The 26422-nt window shown below is 41.7% G+C and overlaps 1 protein-coding gene across 10 annotated transcripts in view; it reads left to right on the top strand.

Annotated features, from left to right (window-relative positions):
• Positions 1-26422, top strand: part of usp45 (ubiquitin specific peptidase 45) — a 59516-nt gene that overhangs the window by 18884 nt on the left and 14210 nt on the right. For 8 of the 10 annotated variants that reach the window (XR_004574889.1, XM_020041275.2, XM_010902053.5 and 5 more), the window contains 3 exons: positions 8450-8592; positions 17019-17114; positions 17590-17720. Coding sequence is in view for 7 of the 10 variants with exons in the window: in XM_020041275.2 (XP_019896834.2) it covers positions 8450-8592; positions 17019-17114; positions 17590-17720 (370 nt within the window). In the remaining 3 variants the exon portion in view is untranslated. Of the gene's footprint in view, positions 1-8449; positions 8593-17018; positions 17115-17589; positions 17721-23540; positions 23612-25130; positions 26376-26422 lie in introns of those variants that run through there. The other 2 variants (XR_002195756.3, XR_002195754.3) reach the window with 2 other exon arrangements.

Here is a 26422-nt window from a genome sequence, read left to right as displayed (position 1 = left end):
CTGGTACAGTCCCAAGAGCATGGAGAAGATCCATTACAGGAGACGGTCCATTAAACGAGGAGAGCTAGCCATGGCCGTAGAAGAGCATAAACCCAGCAGCAGGGCCGGTATCCGCTCCTTTGTGCGAGGAGGATCTGGAGGAGCACTGCCAGAGCCCTACAAAATGACCTCCAGCGGACTACTGTTCTGCATGTTTCTGACCAAACTTTCAGAAACAGACTCCATGAGGGCCCGACGTCCTCTAGTAGGAGTTGTGCTCACAGCCCAGCACCATCCAGCTAGAATGGCAGTCGCCAGAGAACACCAAAATTGGCAGGTCCGCCAATGGTGCCCTGTTCTCTTCGCAGATAAAAGCAGGTTTACACTGAGCACGTGACAGACGTGATAGGGTCTGGAGATGCTGTGGTGAACGTTATGCTGTCTGCAACATCATTCAGTGTGACTGGTTTGGCGGTGGGTCACTGACGGTCTGGGGAGGCATATCCTTGGAGTGTTACACAGACCTCCGTGCTAGCCAACGGTACCCTGACTGCTGTTAGGTACCGGAATGAAATCCTCAGACCCGTTGTCAGACCTTACGCTGGTGCAGTGGTCCCTGGGTTCCTCCTGGTGCAGGACAATGCCTGGCCTCGTGGCCAGAGTGTGTAGGTAGTTCCTGGAAGACAAAGGCATTGATGCCATTGACTGGTCCTCACGTTCTTCAGACCTGAATCCAATTGAGAACCTCTGGGACATTATGTATTGTATATGCCAAGCTGCACCACAGACTGTTCAGGAGCTCACTGATGCCCTGATCCAGGTCTGGGAGGAGATTCCCCCCCCCCACATTACTGAGTCACATTATGACTTGCTGTGATGAAATTCACGCAAGTTGGAACAGCCTGTGATTTTCAAATGTTTACTTTGGTTTTCGTTGTGAGTTTGAATCCAACCCTCAATCGGTTGGTGATTTTGGTTTTCATTGTCCGTTATGTCATTTGCTTCTCATCGAATTACACAATGTACAGTAAAGATTTTGTTCATCGAAACCTGGTGAGTGATTTAAGTGTTTCCTTCATTTTCGAGTGTGTATTTATTTTTTAAAAATGAAATCAATTATCAGATTTATTATTAATCAGTCAATATGATTGTCTATTTTTGTTATGCTATGTTCCTGTTAATTTGACTTACATAAAAAATGCAACAGAGCGATCTATATTACAACCTTGACACGTTAGTTTTTCTCCATTCTTTAAGTGACGCCAAGTGAACAGATGTGGGACCACATATGAGACCAATGATGTTGTAGAACTACATCATCATTGGAGCCTGGTTACACTCTAGGTTTCTTCCTACATTTTGCCTCTTAGGGAGTTTTTTTCTAGCCACTGTGCATCAACCCTGTTGTTGCTTGCTCTTTGGGGTTTCAGGCTGGGTGTTTTGTAAAAGCACTTTGTGACAACTGCTGATGTAAAAAGGGCTTTATAAATACATTTGATTGATTGCTGCTCTTGCAATCCTTCCAGGATCTCCAGCACACTTCCATTGGGTCACCCCCTAAAGCAGCCGCTTGTGTAAAGGCAGGTCCAGCATTCACTGCTTCTCTTTAAGCACGACTGGCTATGGTGAAAAAAAGTTGCAATGCACCTAACCCGACCAAGCAAGTGTGATCGCTGGAAGTTTGAGCGCAGCCCCTGAGGCTAAGTTTAGTGTGTGTGCGAAACGGCCAATGTGAAGCAGCTCCATCAATGCCACAACGGGTCATATTAGAAGCATTGTCATGATGGCTGCTTCTTTCTCTTGAACCTCCCACTCATTTAACATCTAAAAAGAGAAAATGCGTAAGTTTATAAAAAGGATTTCTGGATTTAAAAAATTATGTTGGCAAACTATGTGGCAAGCGATGCCTGTGTGTATGCTTGTGTGTGTGCGTGCACATGTTTTTTGGAGGGGGGGTTGTGCATGTGTGTTTTAACATGGTACTGGGATCTTTTGGCCTCAGATGGCAAGGAAACATGCTTTTCATGCCCTGCAGTCACAACAAATGAATAAGTGAATAAGACATTTTGTGTTGCCCGGCCTTCTCCCCGACTGACCGTTCTCTGCTGCATGAATTGGTTCTCCACTGCGGTCCCATTCTATACTGGGAAATGAATCCAACAAGCCTCTTGATATGAAGGATCTCTTACAAAAAAGCCTTTACACTTTTAATGGTTTTACAGATGAGATTTTTGTTTGAGAGTATTTAAAACTAGTGGGCATGCAGTATTTTGCGTTTCTAATGAGCTATGTTCTGTAGTTAGGATGAAGTAGCTATTGGTTTTTATTTAATCGTTGTAAAGATATATTTGAGGGAATGTGCTGAAATAGCAAACCAATGCTCCATCATTACACGTGCACCCGAGGCAGTGTCTTTTCAACCATTAGACCACCCACCTCCTGAATTCCATTTATTCTTAAAAATTATTTCTTGATAAAATGTAAATGTTATTACACTACTATCCTCTTTCTCAGCAAATGTTGTGCTGTTGAACGAATTAGCAACTGTAGATTGAAATATTACCTCACCTCATTGTCCTGGATGAATGTGACATCCAGACTTGCCTGCTGTCTGGTAGATTTTATTCCAGAATTCTGGAGAGAAATGTAAATAAAAATATTAAAGTCTTACAGAAAAGCAAAAAAGCCTATTTTCCTGCTCACTTGTGTGAAAAAGAGGGAGTAAGCGGAAGGTGGGGGCATCGTGGTCATTTAGTCTGCCCCAGGGACAGGCTCCACTGTGTCACTGCTGCCCACATTCGGTGGCTGAGCAAGGAGGGCCAGGTGGTGGTGCTGAGTGCAGAGCAGTCAAGCGTGGGGGCTGTGCATGCTGACATTTGCCTTCCCTGACTGCTGCAGGGAGAGAAAAAATCTGCTTTTCCATATGCTCGTGCTTGTTGTGCCCCCCCCTCCCTTGCCCCTTGTACCCCTTCCCCAGGTCCCTGGCAGATGGCTTCCTGAACATTGTTTACCTTGAGTTGGGGGGTCCCAGATGCGGAGTGTGTCCATCGGCATTCCCATTCCGCCCAGTTTCACCCTCTCTTAGCCAAGGAGCCTGTCGGAACGCTCACTCACACTAGACACGCACTCTTGAGTACACACACACACACACACACACACACACACACACACACACACACACACACACAGAAACAGCTAAATGGTTGCACATACTTCTATAGGGGCACATTCTCACTAAGCTACATGCTCATCTCTTCACATATTTGCCACTGCATACAGATTCCAGAAAAAGACAATTTATTTGTCAAATTTGTTCGCTCATTTTACCGGATACTCCCGTGTCCACACTTGTTTTCTATGGTAGTGTTGTATAGTGTGGAGATATGGACACCTCCCTGATGGTTGGGCTGTTCCAAATGGAAAGGCTTCCAGATGTTTCGAGTGTGAAAGCTCGAGGGACAATGCTTTTGGCTCGCCTGCTGTAAACCAACACATAATTAGATAGTTCCCAAGGCAGAACCCCGCCCCGCTGTTACAGAAACCAACACAATGCCAGGCAATGACCATCCATCTGCCTGAAATCCATGGAATAGTCATCCGTCTTTCACATGTTCCACATACCACATGGAGGTGTTTAGCACCACCACTATTTGATTATTGTGCAGCAGAGAAGATTTTTGACCGAGGGCTGGGAGGTCAACCATACATCTAGTGTTCGTGTCCTCGACATGCCAGTTACTCAGCTGTCCTCGCTTTTCATCACTGTCCTGCGTTTACAACAGTGCCATGTTCATGGGTCTGTTTTAAATGAGTTTTCCATAATATGACTTCCGGCGAGTAATGTGCTGTAAACGGGAGGGGGAAAAATGGCAGGCTGTTTGCTCTCTGCTTTTGCAGAGGAAAGAAAATGGCCGTGGGCCCATTATTCCATTAAATGCAATGTGGGATTCCAAGAGAGAGAATTTGTTTAAAACTTGTTACAAAGTTGGAGAGACGATCTGTGTGGGTTTTTCCGTGGCATTCCATTTGTCCAAAATATCCCCATCCCCCACCCCATTCCATTTGGGTGACACACGGTGAGTGGAAGATAAATGTGAAGTACTCCTGAAGATGGGAAGGCCATTCTAGCTCTTGCAGCCGGGTCATAGTCTTGTCAAGGTCCTTCTCCATTTAAAGAAAGGCCTGTTAGGCAGAACCCAGTAGCGGGCTGACTATAGCTGTTTGATAACTACCTCTTTTTTTTGTACTGACCCTGAAAGACCTATATAAAGGAGTGATTTCATTTCTTTTAACAGAAATAGCATGCAAGGTGAAGGCTGGCGGCATTGGTCGGTTGTTTGGTTAGTTCATAACGGTGAAGGGCAGACTGCAGTTTGTTGGAGTCCTGACTCCTAAACTTGGTTGTTGAACTTCATTTTGTGAAAAAGCGCCTTTTGGTTCATTCATGTTATGGTACTTGTATGGGAAACTCCAACTGTGAAATGGGAAGGTGCTATACCTGTACAGCTCTGGAGATAATGAAGTGGTTCTGAACGCCAGGCTTTGGAACCAGGAGAACGACTTTGTTTTTTTTATTAGGGACAGATTTACACCTGTGAATGCATCTGCCAGAAACAATGTAAAACTAGCAGGTCACTGGGCCCTCAGATCCCAGTGTTTCAGGTTCAGTATCCATAGGGTCAATGTCTAACCCCATTTGCAAAGATGTTGGGATGCTCTGTAAAATGCTAATATAAACAGAATGCAGTGATTTATTATCCCTATATTTTATTGAAAATGGTACAAAGACAACATATCAAATGTTGAAACAGAGAAATTGTATTGTTTTTGGAAAAAATACATGGCTATTTTGATGCCTGTATTTTGCTTCACCTCTTTTAACGATACTCTGTAAGGGTTTGGGTACGGAGTAGACCAATTGCTGTAGTTTTGAAAGTGAAATGCTTTCCCATTCTAGGATTTCAGTTACTCAACAGTTTGGCATCTTTGTCATATTTTTCATTTCATCATGTGCCAAATGTTTTTAATAGATGACAGGTCTGGACTGCAGACAGGCCTGTTTAGCACCCTGACTCTTTTACTATGAAGCCATGTTGTTGAAATATACGTGCAGAATGTAGTTTGAAATTGGCTTGCTGAAGCAAGGCCTTCCCTGAAAAAGACGTAGTCTGGATGGCAGAATATGTTGCTCCAAAACCTGTATATATTTTTCAATATTAATGTCACCCATACCTTGTGCACTAATGCACCCCAATCATGGGTGCTGACTTTTGAACTGTGCTCTCTCTCTTTAGGCCGGAGGACGCAGCGTCCATGATTCCCAAAAATAATAGAATTTTGATTTGTCAGACTACCCTTTGCCTTGGGCTCAGAGAAGGCGTCAGTGTTTCTGGATCTTGTTTATATATGGTTTCTTCTTTGCATGGTAGAGTTTTAACTTGCGTTTATGGATGCAGCGACAAACCAACAATGGTTTTTGGAAGTGTTCCTGAGCCTGTGCAGTGTGGGCCTGAAGATCACAGCCATCCAATATTGGTTTTTGGCCTTGTTTCTTCTAATTCTCTGAATCGTTTTATGATATTATGTACCATAGATGATGAGATCCCCAAACTCTTTGCAATTTTATTTTCAGAAACATTATTGAGAAGCAATCATTAATAATGCAAACTTCATCACATGGTGGTAGTATATCAAGATAACGTTGTTTAAAAAACGTCAGGCAACATAGATACAGCGGCAGAGTGACCTGCCGTCAGCTAAATGCTGCGGCACCCAACTTTGCCTGCTTCTGGTAGTCTTGGAACACTGAGAAAAGGTACACATTAAGAGGTGTGCATGAATTCACTGCTCAGCTGCTTGCTGTCTCAGAGCGTGAAAGACGAGCTAAAATGTGAATTATGAGTTAGGGTGGTGGAGGGGCAGAATGGCAAGAAGGCACGCAGGGGGGCTTTTTTCTGTTATCTCCGAAGCCTCCGGTGGTCTCACTTGTTCTGCTCACTAATGCCTAATGTGACGGAACACCACTTGTCTCTGCATTTCACAAATAGAGCCGATGACAATGGAATTGGAAGTGATGGGCTGTTCTGAGAATTGTTAATTGTTTATGGCTTGTGTTGGGCCCTAGCAGAGGGTAGTCCACAACTGTTCAGTCTGTGGACTACCCTCTCATTTAATTGCGGCAAGAAGATCATACATACTTAATTGTTAATTATTAAAGGGATACTTCTGGATGTTGACTTTGAGGGCATTGATCTACTTCCCTAGTCTGATGGACTTCGGATACCATTTGCATGTTAGCAAATACCATAGGTTTCCAGGCATTGTGCTTACGCTAGTTATCTATTGGCACAACAAACAAAATGCAGATTCCCATTACAAGATGTGTAAAGAAGCACATCTTGTACATCTCTTGGACCTCATAGCTGCGGATTTTTACCTGCTTGTAAATGAAAGGTTTTCCTGTTCTCATATTGCCTGCAACTGGCTTAAAAGGAGGTCAGGTCAATATATGAAGCCAGAAGAGTCTTAGTTTGTCTCCAGCCAGCCACTTCCAGGGTTTGAGTGTCAGACTAGTGCACGGCGCCGCCATTCTCCCATACCCTCCCCAACTGTGATCCCTTAGTGTTTACCCCTGTCGGCCTGCGCTGCGCTGGCGACCATGGCCCTCTTACCGACCTGGGACGGCCGTGGATAAGTAACAGCTGGGCCAGAGAGACGCCTCTCCCTAACCAGCGGAAACATCTCCAGCTGTCATCTGCTCTCTCCCACATGACCCAGCTCTCCTTCCAGCTGCCACCTCGGCCTCCCGCACATTAACCCACTTCCAGCTACTCACCCTGGTGTGTTTCAGTGTGCACACGATGCTGGGACCTGCCCCCCGGCCCCCACCCCATGTGGAACATAAGTGGCTCGACGCTATCCATGGCTCCCCGAACAAACTGTTCCGCTCTGGCCACACAGGACATTGACAGATACTCCAGGTGTTTTTGTTTGTTTTCGCTAGGGAGCTCAGCAAAGTTGGCACTCGCTTACCGACTTGCGGCCCATTCTGTTGAAAGTTTCAGGATGCATCAAGGTGGTTGTCTGACGACTCATAGCCAAATGTCCTGCCAGACTGTCTTTAGCTACTTATTTCATTCTCCTTCCATTGTGGTCGTTTAAATGATGTCCAGTGTTTTTCTGACTGCTGCTTTATCCATGTGTGATCTCCCTTTCTGTCAGAAAGTCACTATGTTTTTTGCTTTTTTACAACATAGACATTTAGTTTGAGCTGTTCAAATCCTGACCTTTTGGACCAAGCAAGAACCAACGCTGATTTGTGCGTTTAACTCTCCCACAATGTGACTCCAAGTTCTTTTGCTATCTTATCAATAAACTGATCTGATGAAATACAGTTCTGAAATATGTTCTTGACTACTACATCCACTTGAAAGCTGACACACAGCTGCACGGGTGAACTGTTGAATCTCCCTTTGAGCTCTCAATGTCATTTGCACACAATTCATTGCTCTCATTGAAGGCTTAGACTAGTAATGGGTGCTGAAAAGAATATCTGTGTTCAAGTACTCTCATACGATTATTTTGAGAATATAAGTACTTGCATGTTTGCATTTTGTACTTGTGTAATGTAGCTGAAGTTAAAACTTTGGTGTTAAGTTTATAGGTATTTGTAACTGGTTGTTCATAGGTACTGTGTGGTTCTCATGGTAGAGCATGTCACTAGCAATGGGAGGATAGCATGTTCAGTTCCCACCGGCTGTACGTATGATTTATGCACACATGAATGTGCATTGCTTTGGATAAAAGCATTTGCAAAACAACAGTGGAATTCTGGACTTCACAATCTTGCTGTGCTTTGCATACTATACAATGAATCGTGATAACTGCTTAGAGTTCAACCTTTGTCAGTGCATATGCATTTCCTCTGCTAAATGCATTCAGTGGAGTTTATTAGCTTCCCCCATCCATGCTGAGTCGCCCCCTTTACCTTAAGAGCAACCTGAATCCTTCGGCATGGATTGGAGGTGTGGGAATTCTTCCACAGGGATGCTGGTCTGTGTTGAGGCGATGGCATCAGTCATTGTACTAGGGTTCATTCATTCTATTAACCACTTGTTCCCTGTCGTCCAAAAGATGCTCTTTTGGGTTGAAGTCTGGGGACTTGGCCCGTCAAGTAAACATTAGCTCTAGCCTGTCTGCCTACTTTATATAGGAAATCACAGCTGCGTGACTCTTTGTAGGAGTGTTCTCTCTTAGTGAAGAGAAGGGCTTGCCTAAAAACTTTCCACTGAGTGTAATTGCTATTTTGAAATATTTCTAATTCTTTTAAGTAATTTAATATAAACCTGGGTTCGTCACACCTTTCCCTAGCCGATAGAAACTTAAGTCTGTAATCAGTTGATGATAAAAACCCAGACTAGTTAACAACCTTCATTGTGTTTGTGTTTTTTTTTTTACCTTGTTGGTATAGCATCTAAAGTGATCAAGCCGAGAGAGGAGCCGGGAGACTACACCGATCAGCCAAGAGGGAAGAGTCCAGTCAACAGCACGCTGGTCCCAGTCAAAGGCATCAACAACCTTGGAAACACCTGCTTCTTTAACGCGGTTATGCAGGTATGTTCCTTGTGAAGGCGGTTTGGGTACTATTAATGTTGTCAGCGGTGAGGCTACCTATTTAACCCTTGGACAGTAGTTTGGTCCTCAAGACCTGGAGAAACTAGCAGTATTCTGGGTCCCCTGTCTCAGAGCTGTGAACTAGTATCTTAGACTGTTGTACTCATACGTAGTCCTATTGAAAGAGAGGCTTTAACATTGATACTGTTGAGAAGTTTGGGGTCACTAAGAAATGTCCTTGTTTTCCATGAAAACACATGAAGTTAGGGGGAAATTGCCTCCACGTGCTGTCCACATTGTATGGCATGGCGTTGCAAAATAGAGTAATAGCCTTCCTTCGAGATCCCTTCTACCCTGTACAAATTTCCCATTTTACCACCACCAAAGTGCTCCCAGACCATCACAATGCCTCCACCAAACTTGACAGATGGCGTTAAGCCAGCATCTTTTCATTTGATCTGTATCTCACGAGTGTCCTCTCTTATGATACAAACAACTCAGACTTAGATTTGTTAGATTTTAACTTTTTTTTTTCTCTCAATCTTCCTCCATCCTGTGTCTGTGTTCTTTTGCCCATTTAAATATTTTCTTTTTATTGGCCAGTCAGAGACATGTCTTTTTCTTTGCAACTCTGCCTATAAGGCCAGCATCCTGGCCTGTTCACTGTTGATGTCGAGACTGGTGTTTTGCGGGTACTATTTAGTGAAGCTGCCAAGTAAAGACCTGTGGGACGTCTGTTTTCAAAACTAGACACTAATGTATTTGTCCTTTTGCTCAGTTGTGCGCCGGAGCCTCTAACTCCTCTTTCTTTTCTGGTTAGAGACAGTTTTCACTGTTCTGTGAAGGGAGTAGTGCACAGCGTTGTATGAGATCTTCAGTTTCTTGGTAGTTTCACGTGTGGAATAGCATTCATTTCTCAGAGCAAGAATTGACTGAGTTTCAGATTAAAGTTTTTTTTCGGGACATTTTGAGCCATTAATCGAAGCCGCAATTGCTGTTTGTCCAGATACTCGGCTACTCTAAAGAAGGACAGTTTTATTGCTTCTTTTAATCAGTCCAATAGTTTAAAATGAAAAAAATGAGATGCAGTTGAAGTGTAGACTTTCAGCTTTAATTCAAGGGGTTGAACAAAATTATCGTAGGAAACGTTTAGGAATCGCAATCATTTTCATACACAGTCCCTTTATTTCAGGGACTCAAATGTAATTGGACAAATGAACACAATCATAAATAAAATGTTCAGTTTTAATGTTTTGTCGAGAATCCTTTGCAGGCAATGACTGCTTTAAGTCTGGAACGCATGGACATCGACAAACGCTGGGTTTCCTCCTTTGTTTTGCTTTGCTAGGCCATTACTGTTGTTGTTTGTTTTTGGGTCTTTCTGCCTTTGTCTTCAGCAAGTGAAATGCATGCTCGATCGGGTTGAGATCAGGTGATTGACTTGGATATTGCAGAATAGTCCACTTCTTTGCCTTAAACTCCTGGGTTGCTTTTGCAGTATGTTTTGGGTCATTGTTCATCTGTAAAGTAAAGCGCTATCCAATCAACTTCCATGAGTTTGGCTGAATCTGAGCAGACGACATATCCCTATACACTTCAGAATTAATCCAGCTGTTTCTGTCTTCTGTCACGACATCAGTAAACACTAGTGACCCAGTGCCTTTTTTGTGTGCGGATCAGTCATTAATGTCAGTGATCAATACTGTCAATACTGTCATTATTAGCATCATTTCTGAACCCCCTTTTTCCCCCCGTTTTTCTAAGGCATCATTTCACACTCAATCACACCAACTCAAACAAAAAAGACAAAATACAGACAGACAAACAATACTATGTAAGTGGTGCGTCGTCCCTTGCATTTATATCCGGGATATGTGAGGGCCCACACTCCAGGAAAGCCACAAAAAGCAAACAATCAGCACGTGTGTTGGTGCACCCGTCTTGAGTGAGACTGTAGCAAGGTGTGCAGTTGGGAATCCAGTGCATTTGTCTGAATGGCACTCGACAACCTCCTCAGACATGGAAAGCTCCACGTGTTCTTTTTCTAGTCAGTGTTCTATTTGTTCAGCACATATCCTGTTTTTGGGTTACATAGAGCATGTACCTCTGGTATGTATATTGTGGATTGTGGCCAGATGCACGACTGTGCCTGTCTTAGGTTGTCCCGATATCATGGTTGGGATCTTACTAACCAGCCCTCTTCACTGGCCACACTTCAGGTCACATATCGGGGAGGATTGGAGGATGTAATATATGTCATGAGTACTTCTCGAGCAGCCCGTAGCACACAGCAGTTTTATCATGTGTTACTGTAAAAAGGTGCATTACCCACATGCCGCAGCGTCCGAAGTCCCCCAGATCACGAGCCAAAACTGCCACGGGACCACAAAACTTGGTGTGGAACAACAAAAACATGTTGCCTGTTCAGACAAACTTCTATAATGAAAATATTTATCTTTCTGAGATTACCAGCAGAATCTCAGTGGGATTAATCCATAATTTTTATTGACAAATACAAACATACAGACAGACAGACATGTACACATACACTTATTTATACACACACACACACACACACATTTTAATCAATTTAGTTAGTTCCATCGCTGTATATTCCAAAGAGGCAACCGTCTTTCCCAGTAGACTAAACATTTTTCATTACCCTCAGCAATATACAGCTCTGGAAAAAACACCATGTATGGCAGCCATAAATGGGGTACTGATTGTTAATGAGGTACTGATTAGGTGATTACCTGAACCAAATCTAATTTAACGAGGAAAAGTATGAAAACCACTGCTGTGGTCATCACTATCCTCTTGCAATAGGACCAGCTGGATGGCAAAAACGGTGCAAAAAGGAAGCTCAAAGGTAATTTGAATAAAAATACAACTATTCAGCATGACAAAAGAGTTTGAGTGAGGAAAAGAAGGGTTCAGTTCTGGTTTTACTGGCAGAGGGATACAGTGAGCATCAGGTTTCTTCCATCCTGAAAATTTCAAATATGGCGGTTCATAAGAACAAGGTCAAGCAACAGACATTGGGGACAACAAAGCTACAGACTGGCATTGGGCGAAAATGACTGTCCACCAAGGTTATAATCGTTAACGAAAACGAACGAAAAAACGAAAACTAGGTGGGAAAAAACATTGTCGTTAACTGAAATAAAAATAAAAACGAGGCATTACAAAAAAACGATAACTAACTAAAACTGTAATGTGTGGTTGACAAAACTAACTAAAATAAAATTATAGAGTAAATCTTCTTAGTTTTTGTCTTTGTCAATGTCTTTCCTTTTTTACTGCTATTTAAAACACTCAGAGTATTCGCTCAGCTGTGTTGAAGTTTGCAAAAGACCATAAGGATTGGACTGTAGAGGAATGGCATAAGGTAATCTCTGACAAGTCAAATTTTCAGCTTTGCCCTACACCTGGTCATCTAATGGACCTGGAGAGGCCTACAAGCCACAGTGTCTCACACGCACTGTGAAATTTGGTGGAGGATGATCTGGAGATGCTTCAGCGAGGCTGGAATCTGGCAGATTTGTCTTTGTGAAGGACGCATGAATCAAACAAAGTACAAGGTTATCTAAGAAGAACACCTGCTTCCTTCTCTGACAGTGTTCACCAACTCTGAGAATTGGTTTTTCCAGCATGACAATGCTCCATGCCACATGTGGATTGGGGACCACCAGATAGAGACCATGTCATGGCCAGCCCAATCTCCAGACCTGAACCCCATTGACAACTTCTGGAATTTGATCAAGAGGAAGATGAATGGTCACAAGCCATCAAAGAAAGCCAAGCTACTTCAATTTTTGTGCCAGGAGTGGCATAAAGTCACCCAACAGCAATGTGACAGATTGGTGGAGAGCATGCCAAGACGCATGAAAGCTGTGATTAAAAATCAGAGTTTTTCCACCAAATATTGATTTCTGAACTCTTCCTAAGTTGAAACAATAGTATTTTGATGTTTAAAAATGTATATGAATTTGTTTTCTTTGCATTATTTGAGGTCTGAAAACAATGCACCTTTTGGTTATTTTGACCAGTTGTTATTTTCTACAAGTACTCTAAATGACAATATTTTTATTTGGAATTCTGGAGTAATGTTATCATTAGTTTATAGAATAGAATAAAACAAAACTGTACCTATGAATAGTAAAACCAGAGAAACTGATAATTTTGCAGTGGTCTCAACCTTTTTCTTACTATGAATTCTTTACAACATATTTGAATCTGTCAAGGCTCAAGGCGTCCACTGATGCAGTCTTGAAAATGAATGTTTTACCAAGAAGAAGAATCATGTTTTCAATAGATTGAGTGTTGCCTCTCTGTTCACCCAGTATGACTCACTGCAAATTAACTTCCAGGGTGACTCTGACACAATAACCAATCTTGAACCTGAATCCAGAATTGTGCCACTATAGGACAGTACCAAAATAGATGGTCTATTGTAGGGATGGGACGATAGATGATTTTAGTACTAATCGCAATGGAAAATACTCACTATTATAAATTCGTGGAGACATTCCATAATCGGGATAATTGTAAATCGGGGTAATCCTCATGAGTGACTTGAAAACATACTGCAAGTCGCTGAATTTTCCCTGACTGCTAGTTTCATTTTACAAGTGGAGCGCACATCTCACCCAAAGCTGTACTACGCCACTAAACATCCTCTGCCATGTATGGTCAATGAAGCCAAATGGCTCTGCTATCTTAAATAGAAGAATATTGTACATTTCAATAAAAATCTTAAATGTCGTTATGTGTTTGTATTGTATTGTAATTAGATAAAGAATAAACTAGTTTTCCAATTCCTTTATAACAGTACTAGTCTAACCACTACACTTAGTCTACAAAAAAGCTTCTGATCCCGTATCCACTTCCAGCTATGTGCTAATACCTGTCCATTCCTTTACCACGGAAAACAAGCAGTTGAGACAATGTTGAGCTCAAACAAACCAATGATATCCTAGAAGACATGCAGCTACAATGCATGCAGAAAAAATTTGTTAAACTGCAAATTGTAGAAAATATAATAGGGTATACCTTATACCCATCTCTTTCGTTTTTCTAACTAATTTTGTTTATATTGTAGGCTAATTGTTAAGGCCTTACTACTGAAAGTGACAGGAGAAGACAAATACAGTGGGGAGAACAAATATTTGATACACTGCTGATTTTTGCAGGTTTTCCTACTTACAAAGCATGTAGAGGTCTGTCATTTTAATCATAGGTACATTTCAACTGTGAGAGACGGGATCTAAAACAAAAATCCAGAAAATCACATTGGATGTTGTTTTTTTTATTGCAAATTACTGTCTGGCAGTGGCCATTGATGTTGCACCTACATTTTATAATATAGCTGGACCAGTCTGATTTCTCACAATCTACATTTTAGTATTTTCATAAAGACATTCCTATTGTAAAATGTGGGGCCAAGAAGAGTATGTATTATAAATGTATCTCGCTCACCCTCTAATGTGTATGTTTACATTTATTTGTTGAATAGGAGCTTGAGCATGAATTAGGCCTACCTGGCCTCTGTACATGTGTAGGCTATAAAGGTGTGTGGGGTGTCTGATAGTAGGCTAATTAAAATGAACATCCCTCAAGTTACGGGGCCACTATATAATCATCACCTCACACACAAAGTCAACAGTGTTGTAGGCTGTTCATTGCGATGGAGAATGACACAAAGAATAAACTTGTTTTCCAATTCCGTTACAACAGTAGGCTAGTCTAACCAGTACACTTACAGAACATGAAACCAGGCAAGCCTAGTTCAGCTGGCCTGTGATAGAAAGTGTTGCCCTCTTGAGATTCGAACCCAGGTTGCCCACGTGAAAGGCTGTGTCACTAACCTCTACACCACAGAGCTCTATGTCCGAGGGGTGTCAGTATAGCTTCTTGTGTGTCTATCCTGAATAAATCCTCTTTTGCCACTGGCTGTTTTAACAGCTTATTAGTCATCCGTGAATGACAATGATACAGTATCTATCAATATACAGCAGGTGACAACTGACTTTTTCGTCAAGTTAAGTTTTTGTCTGTCCTGAACCAATACTAATATCCATCAGAACCGTTTCATTTTAGGCTTCCTATAACATAGGTACTAAAGGTTGTAGCCAGTGAAGTGTTTGTCCTGAGCAAATCCTAAGGTATAATGGCCCTCATTTATCATTCTTGCGTAGAAACGGGCGTATATGTTGGCGTAAGATTTTGCTTACACTCCTCTCACCGCCTGATTTATGAAGCTGTGCGTACCTTTAAAATCCAGGTGTACGCAATACCTGCCCTTGATAAATGCCGCGGCTGAACACGATCGTCATTAGAATAACACGCCCCTATATATTCAAGTCTCCGCTTCCCCCACGCCCTCATTTTACGCCATGGACACACGGAAGACGGCAAAAAAGAGAAACTTCTCTGACGTGGAGATTGAGACGATCACCAGGGAGGTAGAAAGAAATAAAATTGTTTTATTTGGCAGTTTAAAAAGCGGAATAAAAGATGATGTGATGTGGAGTACCATTCATTCACATTAATAATTGCATGACAATTTGTAAAATTCTTCTCATTATTTTATGATATTTATCATTAATGACGTTTATTGTTATTAAGAAGAAGAATGTCGTTATTATTATTATTATTATTTAAAAGAAGAAGAATGTCATTTTTATTATTTTGTCAGTCTGAATTATATTTTGGTCATTAAAAGCCTTTTATTATTGAACCCAGTCCATGGGCAACTGCCGGGCCTAACCCTGAAACGTCATGAAAAAAGCGCACAGGCTCGCATCTGAAGGAATACATATAAATCAAATGCTTTGGTAAAGTCACACAAATTAAACATTGAAGTCCATGTTGCACAAAAATAAACACTGAAGTTTGTAATTATTATGTTGTTGTTGTTTTTTTTACAGTGGGTCATAATATATCATATCTTTTAGTTTGTCAGTGCGTTAGGATTTTTTTCAAAAACGTGCGTACACCACATCCTGAGCTGGCGTAGGATTTGAGAGTGCCGCACGCCAACATCCATATTGATAAATCTCGAAGTCATCGTGGTTTTGGGTGTACGCCAGGTGTACGCTGGAAATTTGGTGTACGCACTTTTGATAAATGAGGGCCAATGTGTTTTGACGGTGAAGGAAGTCGAACGTGCTATTTTACATTGGGAACTCAGTCAGGCACTCACTCAGGAAGTAAGAGACATTCGCTCTTCTAGGCCTGCTCTGCTCACGCGGTCTGGCAAAAATATAACTGCTACTATTGGCTTGTCCCGATTTGAACGCCAAAATAACAGCCAAAATAACTAACAACTTGTTTCAGTGTCCAATTGGTTCTGGACCTAACTGCACGCAGTGTGTTGAGTAAAGAATACAGGGAATAGAGAGGACAATGAATGTGATGAGGCATATTGATGTGGAGGACCACTGCTCTGTAGGCCTGTGATGGCTGAGGGAACTAAGGTGCACATTTGTTTGTGTGTATTTGTGTCCCCCTTGGTTCTGGCATGTCATTTCTGTAAGGCAGTTTCTTTTAGGTTTTGTGCAAAAATGTCAGATCCATTATGCTGGATTTGCCCATATATTAGGACTGGTTCTGCAGAGACAGTGAAAAGTATAGCATATGCCTATTGTACATTTGCATTTACGTCATTTCGCAAACACTCCTTTCCAGAGAGACTTTATACTATATATGTGACTCATCCATCTACTAAAGAATAGCAGTCAGGTTTGGAACACATGATGTTGTTTTGAATTGGAAAATGACATTCACTACCTGTGTTCCACATTTTCTTAATCACCTTCTGGAGGTGTTTTGTCACAAGACTGAACATGCTTTCTTTACCTGATTTTGGAGATCTTTTGGAGCTATTTCGATTTGTATTGTCGCCCCCATAATTGCAGTCTTGCTGGTGATACAACAAAATTGTAAGGTGGGGGGTTGATTCTATGCTCACATTGCAGAATCCATTGTGTCTTTTCCATAGCAACTGTGTTCACTGCCAGGATTTGACAAAACAAATGTGTTTGAAAAGATTGACATGCTACCATAATGTAATGCGACAATGGTGGTACTGGGCTTTCTGTTCACCTATTTCTTTTCTTTGTGTTTTTTGTCACAGATCATAGTTTCATTGGCAAATGTGTTTTTATGTATTATGGTATTGAGGCTTACACCTGCCAGTTTCACAGATTTTATTCCCTCTCCAGAATCCTCAGATAAATATTTCACAAGGATATTTCAACCCTTGAACTTCAATGCATTTGTGTTTATATCTTTTTTTCTTTTGTAATATTTCTGTGGTTTTTATACATTTGTTTGTGAATTACAGAGGATGTAAAATTAAGAAGTGCGAGACAATGTGAATATACTTGATTATGACGTATTCTTGTTTGTTTTTTGTTCATCAGAATCTGTCCCAGACTCACATGCTGAACGACCTGATACAGGACGTAAAGGAGAAGGGCCACAAGCTAAAGATTGTCCCCCCTTCTGAGTCAAACGTGGTACGTTTCAACCTAGTCCACTTTTAAAAGTTCAAGGATGTTTTTAGTCCATCACTATGTCTGACGTAGTGAGAATTCACAGAACACCTGGAACCAAATACCCCATACAAAGGTCTTGATGCAAAGAAAAACATTTCATGTAGAACTCTTTGGCACTGTCCAATTCACCAATTCATGAAATGTGGAAGAGTTAAGTTAGAATGTTTCTTGTTAATCTCCAAAAGGGGAAGTCAAGTCAGTGAGAACCATAATATTTGGAGGATTTTGCGGTGAGCACTCTTAAAACATGATCCAGCGTGCTACTGTCTACTTGGTTGCTTCTCTGACTTATTAGCATAGAAGTCTACAGAAACTAACACCTCTGTTGATAACATGTTGATAACCCCATCCTCCAATCATCTGAAAAATGTAGACTAATTTGCTCTCTGTCTTGCTCTTTCTCTGTCTTTCTTCGTTTCTGTGTTTTGTCTATTAGGGGCCTTTGACTGTGACCCTGCCCAGCCCAGAGCCCCTGACTTCAGCCATGTTCCTCTTCCTTCATAGCATGAAGGAGTTGGGGAAAGGCCCTGTCAACCCAAAGATTCTCTTCAACCAGCTCTGCCAGAAGTAAGAGTCTTTATTCAGCATTTGCAGTTTGCTTTTAATCTCACACAACATTTGTGTTGTTGGCAGGGGATTATATATTATACACTGCTGGATAGGCATAGGTGGGGTCTTCCAAATGCTTCCTAAACTGGTCCACGTTTAAAGATTCTACTGTAAAGAACAGATGAGTAGTTCCCTGTAGATTGTGTCTTTGGAGGCAGTACAGAGCTGCAGAAAAGGTTGACTAATGTTGTCATAATTGGGTTTGGGACTTGACAAGAAAATGTATTAACATCTTGCTAGGAGAATGCCTATTCTCATCAACTTAAACATCAGCACATGGAGTTTTTCTAAAGGTCATAAATTCATCAAAGCCTCACCTGATTTAAACCTCCTAATTAGAGCAAATGTGTGTTTTCAGGCTTGTAACAGTGTTTTAATAGCCAAAAAAATTAAGGTTTAATTTAAGTTCACCCTTTGTTACATTTAATTTCTCTTACTTTGCAAATTTTAGTAGGTGGCTTAGGGAGTTTTAGGTGTGTCATATAAGGGGTGTGCAAAGCATCCAGTATTTGTATCTGTATTTGTTTAGGGGGAAAAAGTATTTGTATTAGAGTAAAATTCAAAATAGGCGTAAAAATTCATTTTATTTTTTTTGCGTTACACTTCTAATTTACGTTATAGTGTAAGTATTCTTTAATTAAATCTATTATAATAATTATGGATATGGAAATATTGGTTGATATTTTTCCATAAATCCAGCAATGAACATGTAACAAGGAACGTCATTGAAAAGAAAATAACATAACAGCCATTACCTCATCCATGGTTAAACCTACAACTAATAAATACCATTTGTGAACATTATGAACCCCACCACCACCCGTCCTTGTTGGAGGACACTGAACCGACAGAATGAACATGTAACAAGGAACGTCATTGAAAAGAAAATAACATAACAGCCAACTCATCCATGGTTAACCAACAACTAATAAAATACCGAGCGCTCTCTGTTGCTGTGTGGAGAATGGAGATGTGTGGAGCAGCCTGTGTCAGTTACCGCTTTTATTTTTTTCCCCTCCCCCGACTGAATGTCACTCACTCACTCATCCGGGCATGTACTGCGGTCTCATGAGAAAACGCAGCTTTTTGATATAACGGTTTTTATATATACCCCAGTGAAGTAAGACGTCATGGGTCTCTGATTAGAGTTTCTGATTATTCAAATTACAGTACAAGGACAGTACAATGAAAAGCAGTTTGTTTATAACCAGAAGTGCAAATAGAGGAGTGCAGAGACATTTACAAGTATTAAGTACTGTATGTGTATATACAAGTGGAATGTATAGATGTGCAATTAATGCAAATACATTACATATGGCAATTCTAAATGTGGTGTGGAAAATTCACAAATTTAATGAAAATGTACTGGTATTAAGTATGATGTATTTGCAAGTTGTGGTACAATAGTAGGTGGTACGTGTCAAAGTAACATCCACATGAATGGCAAGACCCAAAGTTTCCCAGCAGAACATTGTCCAAACCATCACACTGCCTCTGCCGGCTTGCCTTCTTCCCATAGTGCATCCTGGTGCAATGTGTTCTCCAAGTAAGCGACGCACTCGCACCCGGCCATCCACGTGATGTTAAATGGAAAACGCGATTCATCAGACCAGACCACCTTCTTCCATTGCTCCATGGTCCAGTTCTGATGCTCAAATGCCCACTGTAGGCACTTTTGTCAGTGACAGGGGTCAGCATGGGCACCATGACTGGTCTACGGCTACGCAAACTGCTATGTATTGTGTGTTATGACATCTTTCTATCAGTACCAGCATTAACCTTTTCAGCAATTTGAGCTACAGTAGCTCATCTCTTGGATCAGACCACGCGGGCCAGCCTTTGCTCCCCACGTGCATCAATGAGCCTTGGCCGACCCATGACCCTGTTGCTGGTTCATGGCTTTTCCTTCCTTGGACCACTTTTGATAGGTACTGACCACAGCGGACCCGGAACACCATACAAGGGCTGCAGTTCAGGAGATGCCCTGATTCAGTTGTCTGGCCATCACAATTAGGCCCTTGTCAGACTCGCTAAGATCCATATACTTGCCAATTTTTCTTGCTTCTCACACATCAACTTTGAGGACAGAATGTTCACTTGCTGCCTAATATATCCCACCCACTGACAGGTGCCATGATAACTAGATTATCAGTGTTTTTCACATCACCTGTCAGTGGTCATAATGTTATGGCTGATTGTGTATATATTTTTAAGAGATGTACATTTTTCAGGGATGTTAATGCCTTATTTGCCTGGAACGAGTTGAGACTATTTAATGAAAGGGCAGTGTGTCATGTTCAATCCCCTGCTGCAGCAACGCATGTGCACCGGAGGCAGCGTTTTAGATTGCCAAACCTCGCTAGGCCATGGATATGTTTAGTTTCCTTACATCCGTCCTCACTTTCGCCACTGTGCTACACCATAGAAATGTTTCGGTGGGGTTAATTGCGTCTGCAAGGCATCGATGTCAGACACGTAACCTCATGTGGAGACAAGCTGCCTTGCTCCCAAGGCCGGAGGTCAGTGGGCCCAACCATTCTGGCACGTCTCCATCACCGTGGTAACAGAAATAAGCTGGGGCCACAGCTTTCACCCGCCTCGTACTCGAGCTGCCATGACGACCACTTCAGAGAAGAGGTGGTCTCAACCTGCTCCACCCTGCCAACACCTGGTCTGTACGGCGAACCGTCCTCCCCCCCCGGGCGCTGCGCTACCCATTTACACCGACCCACTCAACACCCTGAACCTTGACTGCTCTGAAAATGCCTTGGATGCGCTCCGCTTCCAGCTGCAGTGGAAACGGCGCAGCGTGTCCCTGTTGTCTTTCAACACCACCTGTGCAGGGCCAACCGACTGGCGACCTGGGCAACACACCCCTTCCAGATGCATGGTGCAGCGCTAATAAAGGATGGTCCCCTTTTGAACATGCTGAATGCTCGGTTAGGTCCTATCTGAACGTGTGGTTGAACGGTCGGTTAGGTGGTGTTGTTTGAGCACGTTGATCGGCTGGTTGGTTCCGGCTGTGGTGCCGGTGTGTGTAGGGGCTGTTGGGTTAGGTTGGGCTGGGTCTGACTGGGGGCAGGGACACAGTTGCTGGAGTGCGCTTGCTGACTGGCGGCTGGGTTCTCAGTGCAGCCGTGACGTGTACCTACGTGCCTTTTTTAGCCAGTTGTGGGTGTGTGTGATTCTGTTTTTTCTATATGTGTGTAGGACCAGGTGTCCCACAAAGATGATAAAACCTGACAATTTGGTCCTAGGAGAAAGGTTGTTTCAGGCTTGAGGGGTTGGGTTTAGGGTACATCTTGGGGTAAGTTTTAGGTTTCGGCATTAGGGTCAGCTTAGGTTTAGGCAAAAAGGTTTGATTATTGAGGGTATGGTTAGGTGATCGTAAGGGTTATGGTATAGGGTATTGTTCCTGGTCTCCACAAGGATACAAAAAAAGGAATGGTTGTGCACTGCATTCCCTTACCTGGTACCGGATTAGCCCAGAATGACAACTTCAACCAGCTGGGTGTGCACACAGGCACAGCCCACTGACACACATACACCAACAAATTACATCTCATTACATGCCCTACCTCACTCAGCACTTCAGCCTATACATAAACATCTCAACCTTTTTCCAACCCATAGTCAACCCTCCACACAAACATTTGCTCAGCGGCGTTCATGATACGTCCACCAGCACGTTGGCTTTCAGGATGGTTAGGGTCTACGTGCCCTTGTCACTATTGCCGGATTTCCCTCAGCTTAGAGTGGCAATGTTGCTGGCCCTGACCTGTGAACATGGACCCTGTCTTTTTGTTTCTGTCTTTATCAAACTCTTTCTGTCTCTCTTGGTCTGTCAGTTAAACTCAATATACTATTTTGACATGAAAAGGTAGGTTACTTATATTGTATACAATTAAATTAAATAATGACAAAAATTGGGTAGTCATTGCATTGAAATCAGAAATGAATGGGATATATAGTGGATTTGGAAAGCATTCAGACCCCCTCACGTTATTGACCGTTAACTCAGTTTCCAAAAAGTTTGGGATGCTGCGTAAAATGCACAAAACCGAATGCAATGATTTGCAAATCATGTATCCCTGTATTGAATTGGAAATAGTAAAAAGACAACATATCAAATGTTGAAACTGAGAAATACGTTTTTTGGAAAAGTTATTTTGAATTTGATGCTAGCAACAGGTGTCAAACTTTTTTGACCGGGGCATGTTTATCACTGTGTTGCATCACCTCTTCTTTAACAGCACTGTAAGCGTTTGTGAGCTGAGGAGACCAATTGCAGTAGTTTTGAAAGTGGAATGTTGTCCCATTCTTGCTTGATATAGTATTTCAGCTGCTCAACAGTTTGGGGTCTCCTTTCTCATTTCATAATGCGCCAAATGTTCAATAGAGGGCAGGCAGGCCAGTTTAGCACCCTGACTCTTACTACAGAGCCATGTTGTTTGTGATACTTGCAGAATGTGGTTTGTCATTGTCCTTCCCTGAAAAAAATGTTGTTTGGCAAGGGCTTCCCTGAAAAAGACATTGTCTAGGTGGCAGCATATGTTGCTCTAAAACCTGTATATATTGTTCAGCATTTATGGTGTCTTCACAGAAGTGCAAGTCACCCATGCATGTGCTCTAAAGCACCCCATACCATCACGGATGCTGGCTTTTGTGCTGATGATGAGCCGGATGGACAGTCTCCTCTTTAGCCCGGAGGATGCTGCGTCCATGATTCCCAAAAATAATTTAAAGTGTTGATTTGTCAGACTACAGGACAGTTTTCCACTTCACCTCAGTCCATCTGAAATGAGCTTGGGCCCAGAGAAGGCGCTGGCGTTTTTGAATGTTGTTTGTATGGTATGTATGGTTTCTTCTTTGATAGAGTTTAACTTGTGTTTGTGGATGCTGCAATGTACAGACAATAGTTTTTGAAAGTGTTTTTCTTTTAATTATCTATTATTTTGGTGCCACTGTCCCAGCTTTTTTGAAACGTGTTGCTGGCATCAAATTCAAAGTGAGCATGTATTTTTCAAGAAACAATAACATATCTCCGTTTCAACATTTGATATGTTGTTTTGGTGCTATTTTCTATTGAATATAGGGTTTATATGATTTGCACATCATTGCATTCTGTTTTTCTTTACATTTTACACAGCATCCCAACCTTTTAGGAAACGGGATTGTATTATTGAATATATCAATTATAATAATGTTGCCATCAATCTATACAAAATTCCCCATAATACCAAAGCAAGAATGTTTTTCAATGTGTGAGAATACATTGAAAATGAGAATCTGAAATATCTAATGTACCAAGGTATTCCAATCATTTGTTCAATACTCAACAATCACAGCTTTGAGTCTTTGTGGGTATGCCTCTATCGGCTTTGCAAACCTTGATTCAGGCAGTTTCTCTCAGTTATCCTTGTAGATCCTCTCAAGCTGTCGGATTGAATGAGAGGGCCTCATGCTGCAACTCCCCCTTGTACTATACCCGACTTTCACTTTACGTTTGGTACCAAGGACTTAAGGAGGTGCTCAGGTGGGGAGAAAAGAGTCAACTATCAACATGATTTGGCTTTCTGGTTACAAAACATAAAAGGCGTCATTTTTCTGGTAGTGAAATAAAATTACAAAACGCCATGCTCAGTTTGTTTATAATATGGTCTCATTGCTCTGTACTGTTATTGAGTCAATGGCATTGTATTCACCTTCATCTTTGTTCCCAGTCTTTTCGTTGTGGATCTTGGCAACCCTGTACTGTTGCTTTATTTTCTTTATCAGGGATCGCTGATGGATCGCATGAAGCCCATCTTGAGAAGCCTAAGACATAGCAAATTATGCATGTTGCTGAGGTATGATACAATTCAATACCACGCCATATGCTACATTGACATTTTATTATGAGTTGCACTATTTAACACCATATGTCGTCCTTTGTGATCCGAACTACTCAAACCTAGGTTTCTGTCCATAACACTTAATTTTTAAAGCAAGTTTTGAGTGTGCTTAAGAATGGCTGAAGATTTTAAAAAAGTTGATAGTATAACTGTAAGATAGTGTCCTCCTAAGCGTTGTTGTGGCAGGTAGAAATATTGATACAATCATGGTTTAATGTCTTATTTGTCAAATATGTAAAGAATTTAAGAGTGTAGCATTGGACTTAATAATAGTAATATTGTCTTTCTGAGAGAGGGGATGGAGTCAGGTAAAGAAAGTATATTTGTTATAAGCAGATCAAATATCCTTTAATTCTTTAAATAATCTGAAAATATAAGTTGGTTGCTACATTGAAATCAGCGTTCCTATCATGGGTCCGCCAGGAGTGACGTGTTATAGGATTAATTTCTATATTCTGCTGGCAGTAGGTGTAGTGGGCACTGAGCTGTGTGCATTATCACTTTCTGTGTACGCCTAGCCTCCCTACAGCTCAATCACTCAGCTGCCTGATAAAAAAACATTTACTAGGGCGGCCGTGGTTGAATTTAGAAGTGGCACAGAAATCTGCCACCCATGACAAAGATGTTTTAACCCGCAACATAAAGACCATGGCAACACTGCGGACCGCATGTCACCATTTAACCCACATATCCACAATACAAATAGATTAATTAGCTTTGCGTCAATTAAAATTAATTGTTCTTTCAGGGCATCGGTCCATCGATACATATCAATGCATTATTACACCCCTAGAAGCCACTGTAGGTCTAATGTTATGTTTATGACAACAGGCCTGATCTAGCTGCTAAAACTACACATTTAGTTTTTCTCCCAATCTGTATTATTATTTTTTATTCATGGATATGACTTATGTAGTGACTGAGCATTCTCTTATATCTTTGTGTGTCAAGTGTGAACGGAAATGCAGCTACCTCTCCCTGAGAGAAGTATGTTCTCTGGGCAGCCAGCTTGTGAGACCCACTCTTTATTGCCAGGCTTGGCATACTAGTCAGTACTTTGTCAGTGTTTCTTTTTAATAAGTTTTCTGATAGTCAGCCACTGTGTGGTGTGTTTAGAGTAATGGTGACGGTTGCTTGTTGTTTTACCTTTTTGATGGCTTTTGGAAATAAGGGATTCATGGTTATTTGCTTAAGTCTGCCCTGTATGCGTTTAGTTTTTTTTCTCCTGACAAAAAATTTAAAGGTTTATTGTTTAGTGGACACCACATTTTAATTCAATTTGGGCTATTGGTTCAACGGTAAATTGAATATTTTCAGCCATGTTTTAATTGGTTTGTGAGTTTAGATTTGCCTTTGATAGTGTAAAAAGCCCTTGACAGCCAGGTGAAAATGACCTGTAGAAATCAGTAAATCTGGCTGGCTGGGTGGCTTATCTCTCTCACTGTTTGTCTGTCATTCTGTCTGTCTCTTGCAGGCACCAGTTCAAAATCTTTATTTTGGTTGACCAGCTAGCCGCAATTAATTCTACAGCAGGATTAATATGCACTCTTCTGACCCTCTGGCTCCAGGGAGATTCATCAAACCCCAAGCATCTCAAGTTTTCCGTGATTTATTGCATGATTTTGCAAGGATGGCGTTCATTGATTATTGAATGTTTTTTAAGGACACAGCAAACCAAAACACAGATGTCACAGCCTGTGCCTGTCCCACACTCCAACAAACTGTTTTGGGGTGGCTGCTGTGTTGTTGGAACGATGTAGTATTTAAAAAATATATGTCAAAGTCTGGCATTTACAGAAACAATGTATGGGTGTTTTTTTTCCCCCCTTTTTTAGGCAGATTGAGCCTAGGTTTTGTGTTTGCCCCAGACCAGCTGGGTCTCTCCCAGCCTGTCTGGGTAGACAATGTACCCAAGGCCGAGCCCCATGTGGCAGATGGACGGGTCAGACTCGGACGAACGCCAGGCCCAGTGGTTTGGAGAGTCAGCACCACACATTCTTTCTGGTGCCAGTGAGATACTCAGCTTGTACCCAGACCCAGGTCGTTTTGTTTGCTTACAGTGGTGTTTTTCCAATTAGGAACCAATTATTATATCATTTCTGGAGCGTGTGCAACTTAATACATTGGAAACAAAATATAAGCATGCAACCTATGGCCTGTCGGAGCCTAGAGGGCCAATACCTACTGGAGTCTGGTTTCTCTGATTAAACAGCTGGGTGTACACCCCATGGAAAAGACCGTAGGAAATTCACATACAACACATACCTTTTAAACTATACCAGTGGTTCCCGGTCATCAGATGTTTAGAGTAGGGATTTTGCTATCAATCAAAAGAATATATATACTTGGTCGCAAAAATTTTGGCTAGAGACGACCATAACTGTAAAGAGATGCTACTGTTACTGTTCAAATGTAAACCAATTTCTGCACTGCAAGTATGCATGCTTTCTGTAAGCGAAGGTTAGTGGAGAAATGAAAGAGCGCTGTGCACTATCAAGTGGGCTGTGCATGCGGATCAGGAACACTTCCCCAACAAAACTTTGATAGGTGACAGTTGGGGTAATGTAATATAAAACCTCTTTCACCTCAGTACAGTATGCATGAGTATAGGGAAAGTTATATAATGTTTTTGGGCACTATAGGGTCATTGTTGACAAGTAGGAATGTCTTTGTCAAACGAAAAGCTACAACAGACATTGCTGCCAAAGGCAGTTACCAGAAGCTGGCCCTATGACAAAACTATAATTCTTGTATACTATTCTTATA

This window comes from Esox lucius, chromosome 20 (assembly GCF_011004845.1).
Source record: "Esox lucius isolate fEsoLuc1 chromosome 20, fEsoLuc1.pri, whole genome shotgun sequence".
In the NCBI taxonomy this organism is placed as follows: Eukaryota; Metazoa; Chordata; class Actinopteri; order Esociformes; family Esocidae; genus Esox; species Esox lucius.
The sequence above is the reverse complement of the archived record's forward strand: the minus strand, read 5'-3'. Positions and strand labels throughout refer to the sequence as shown.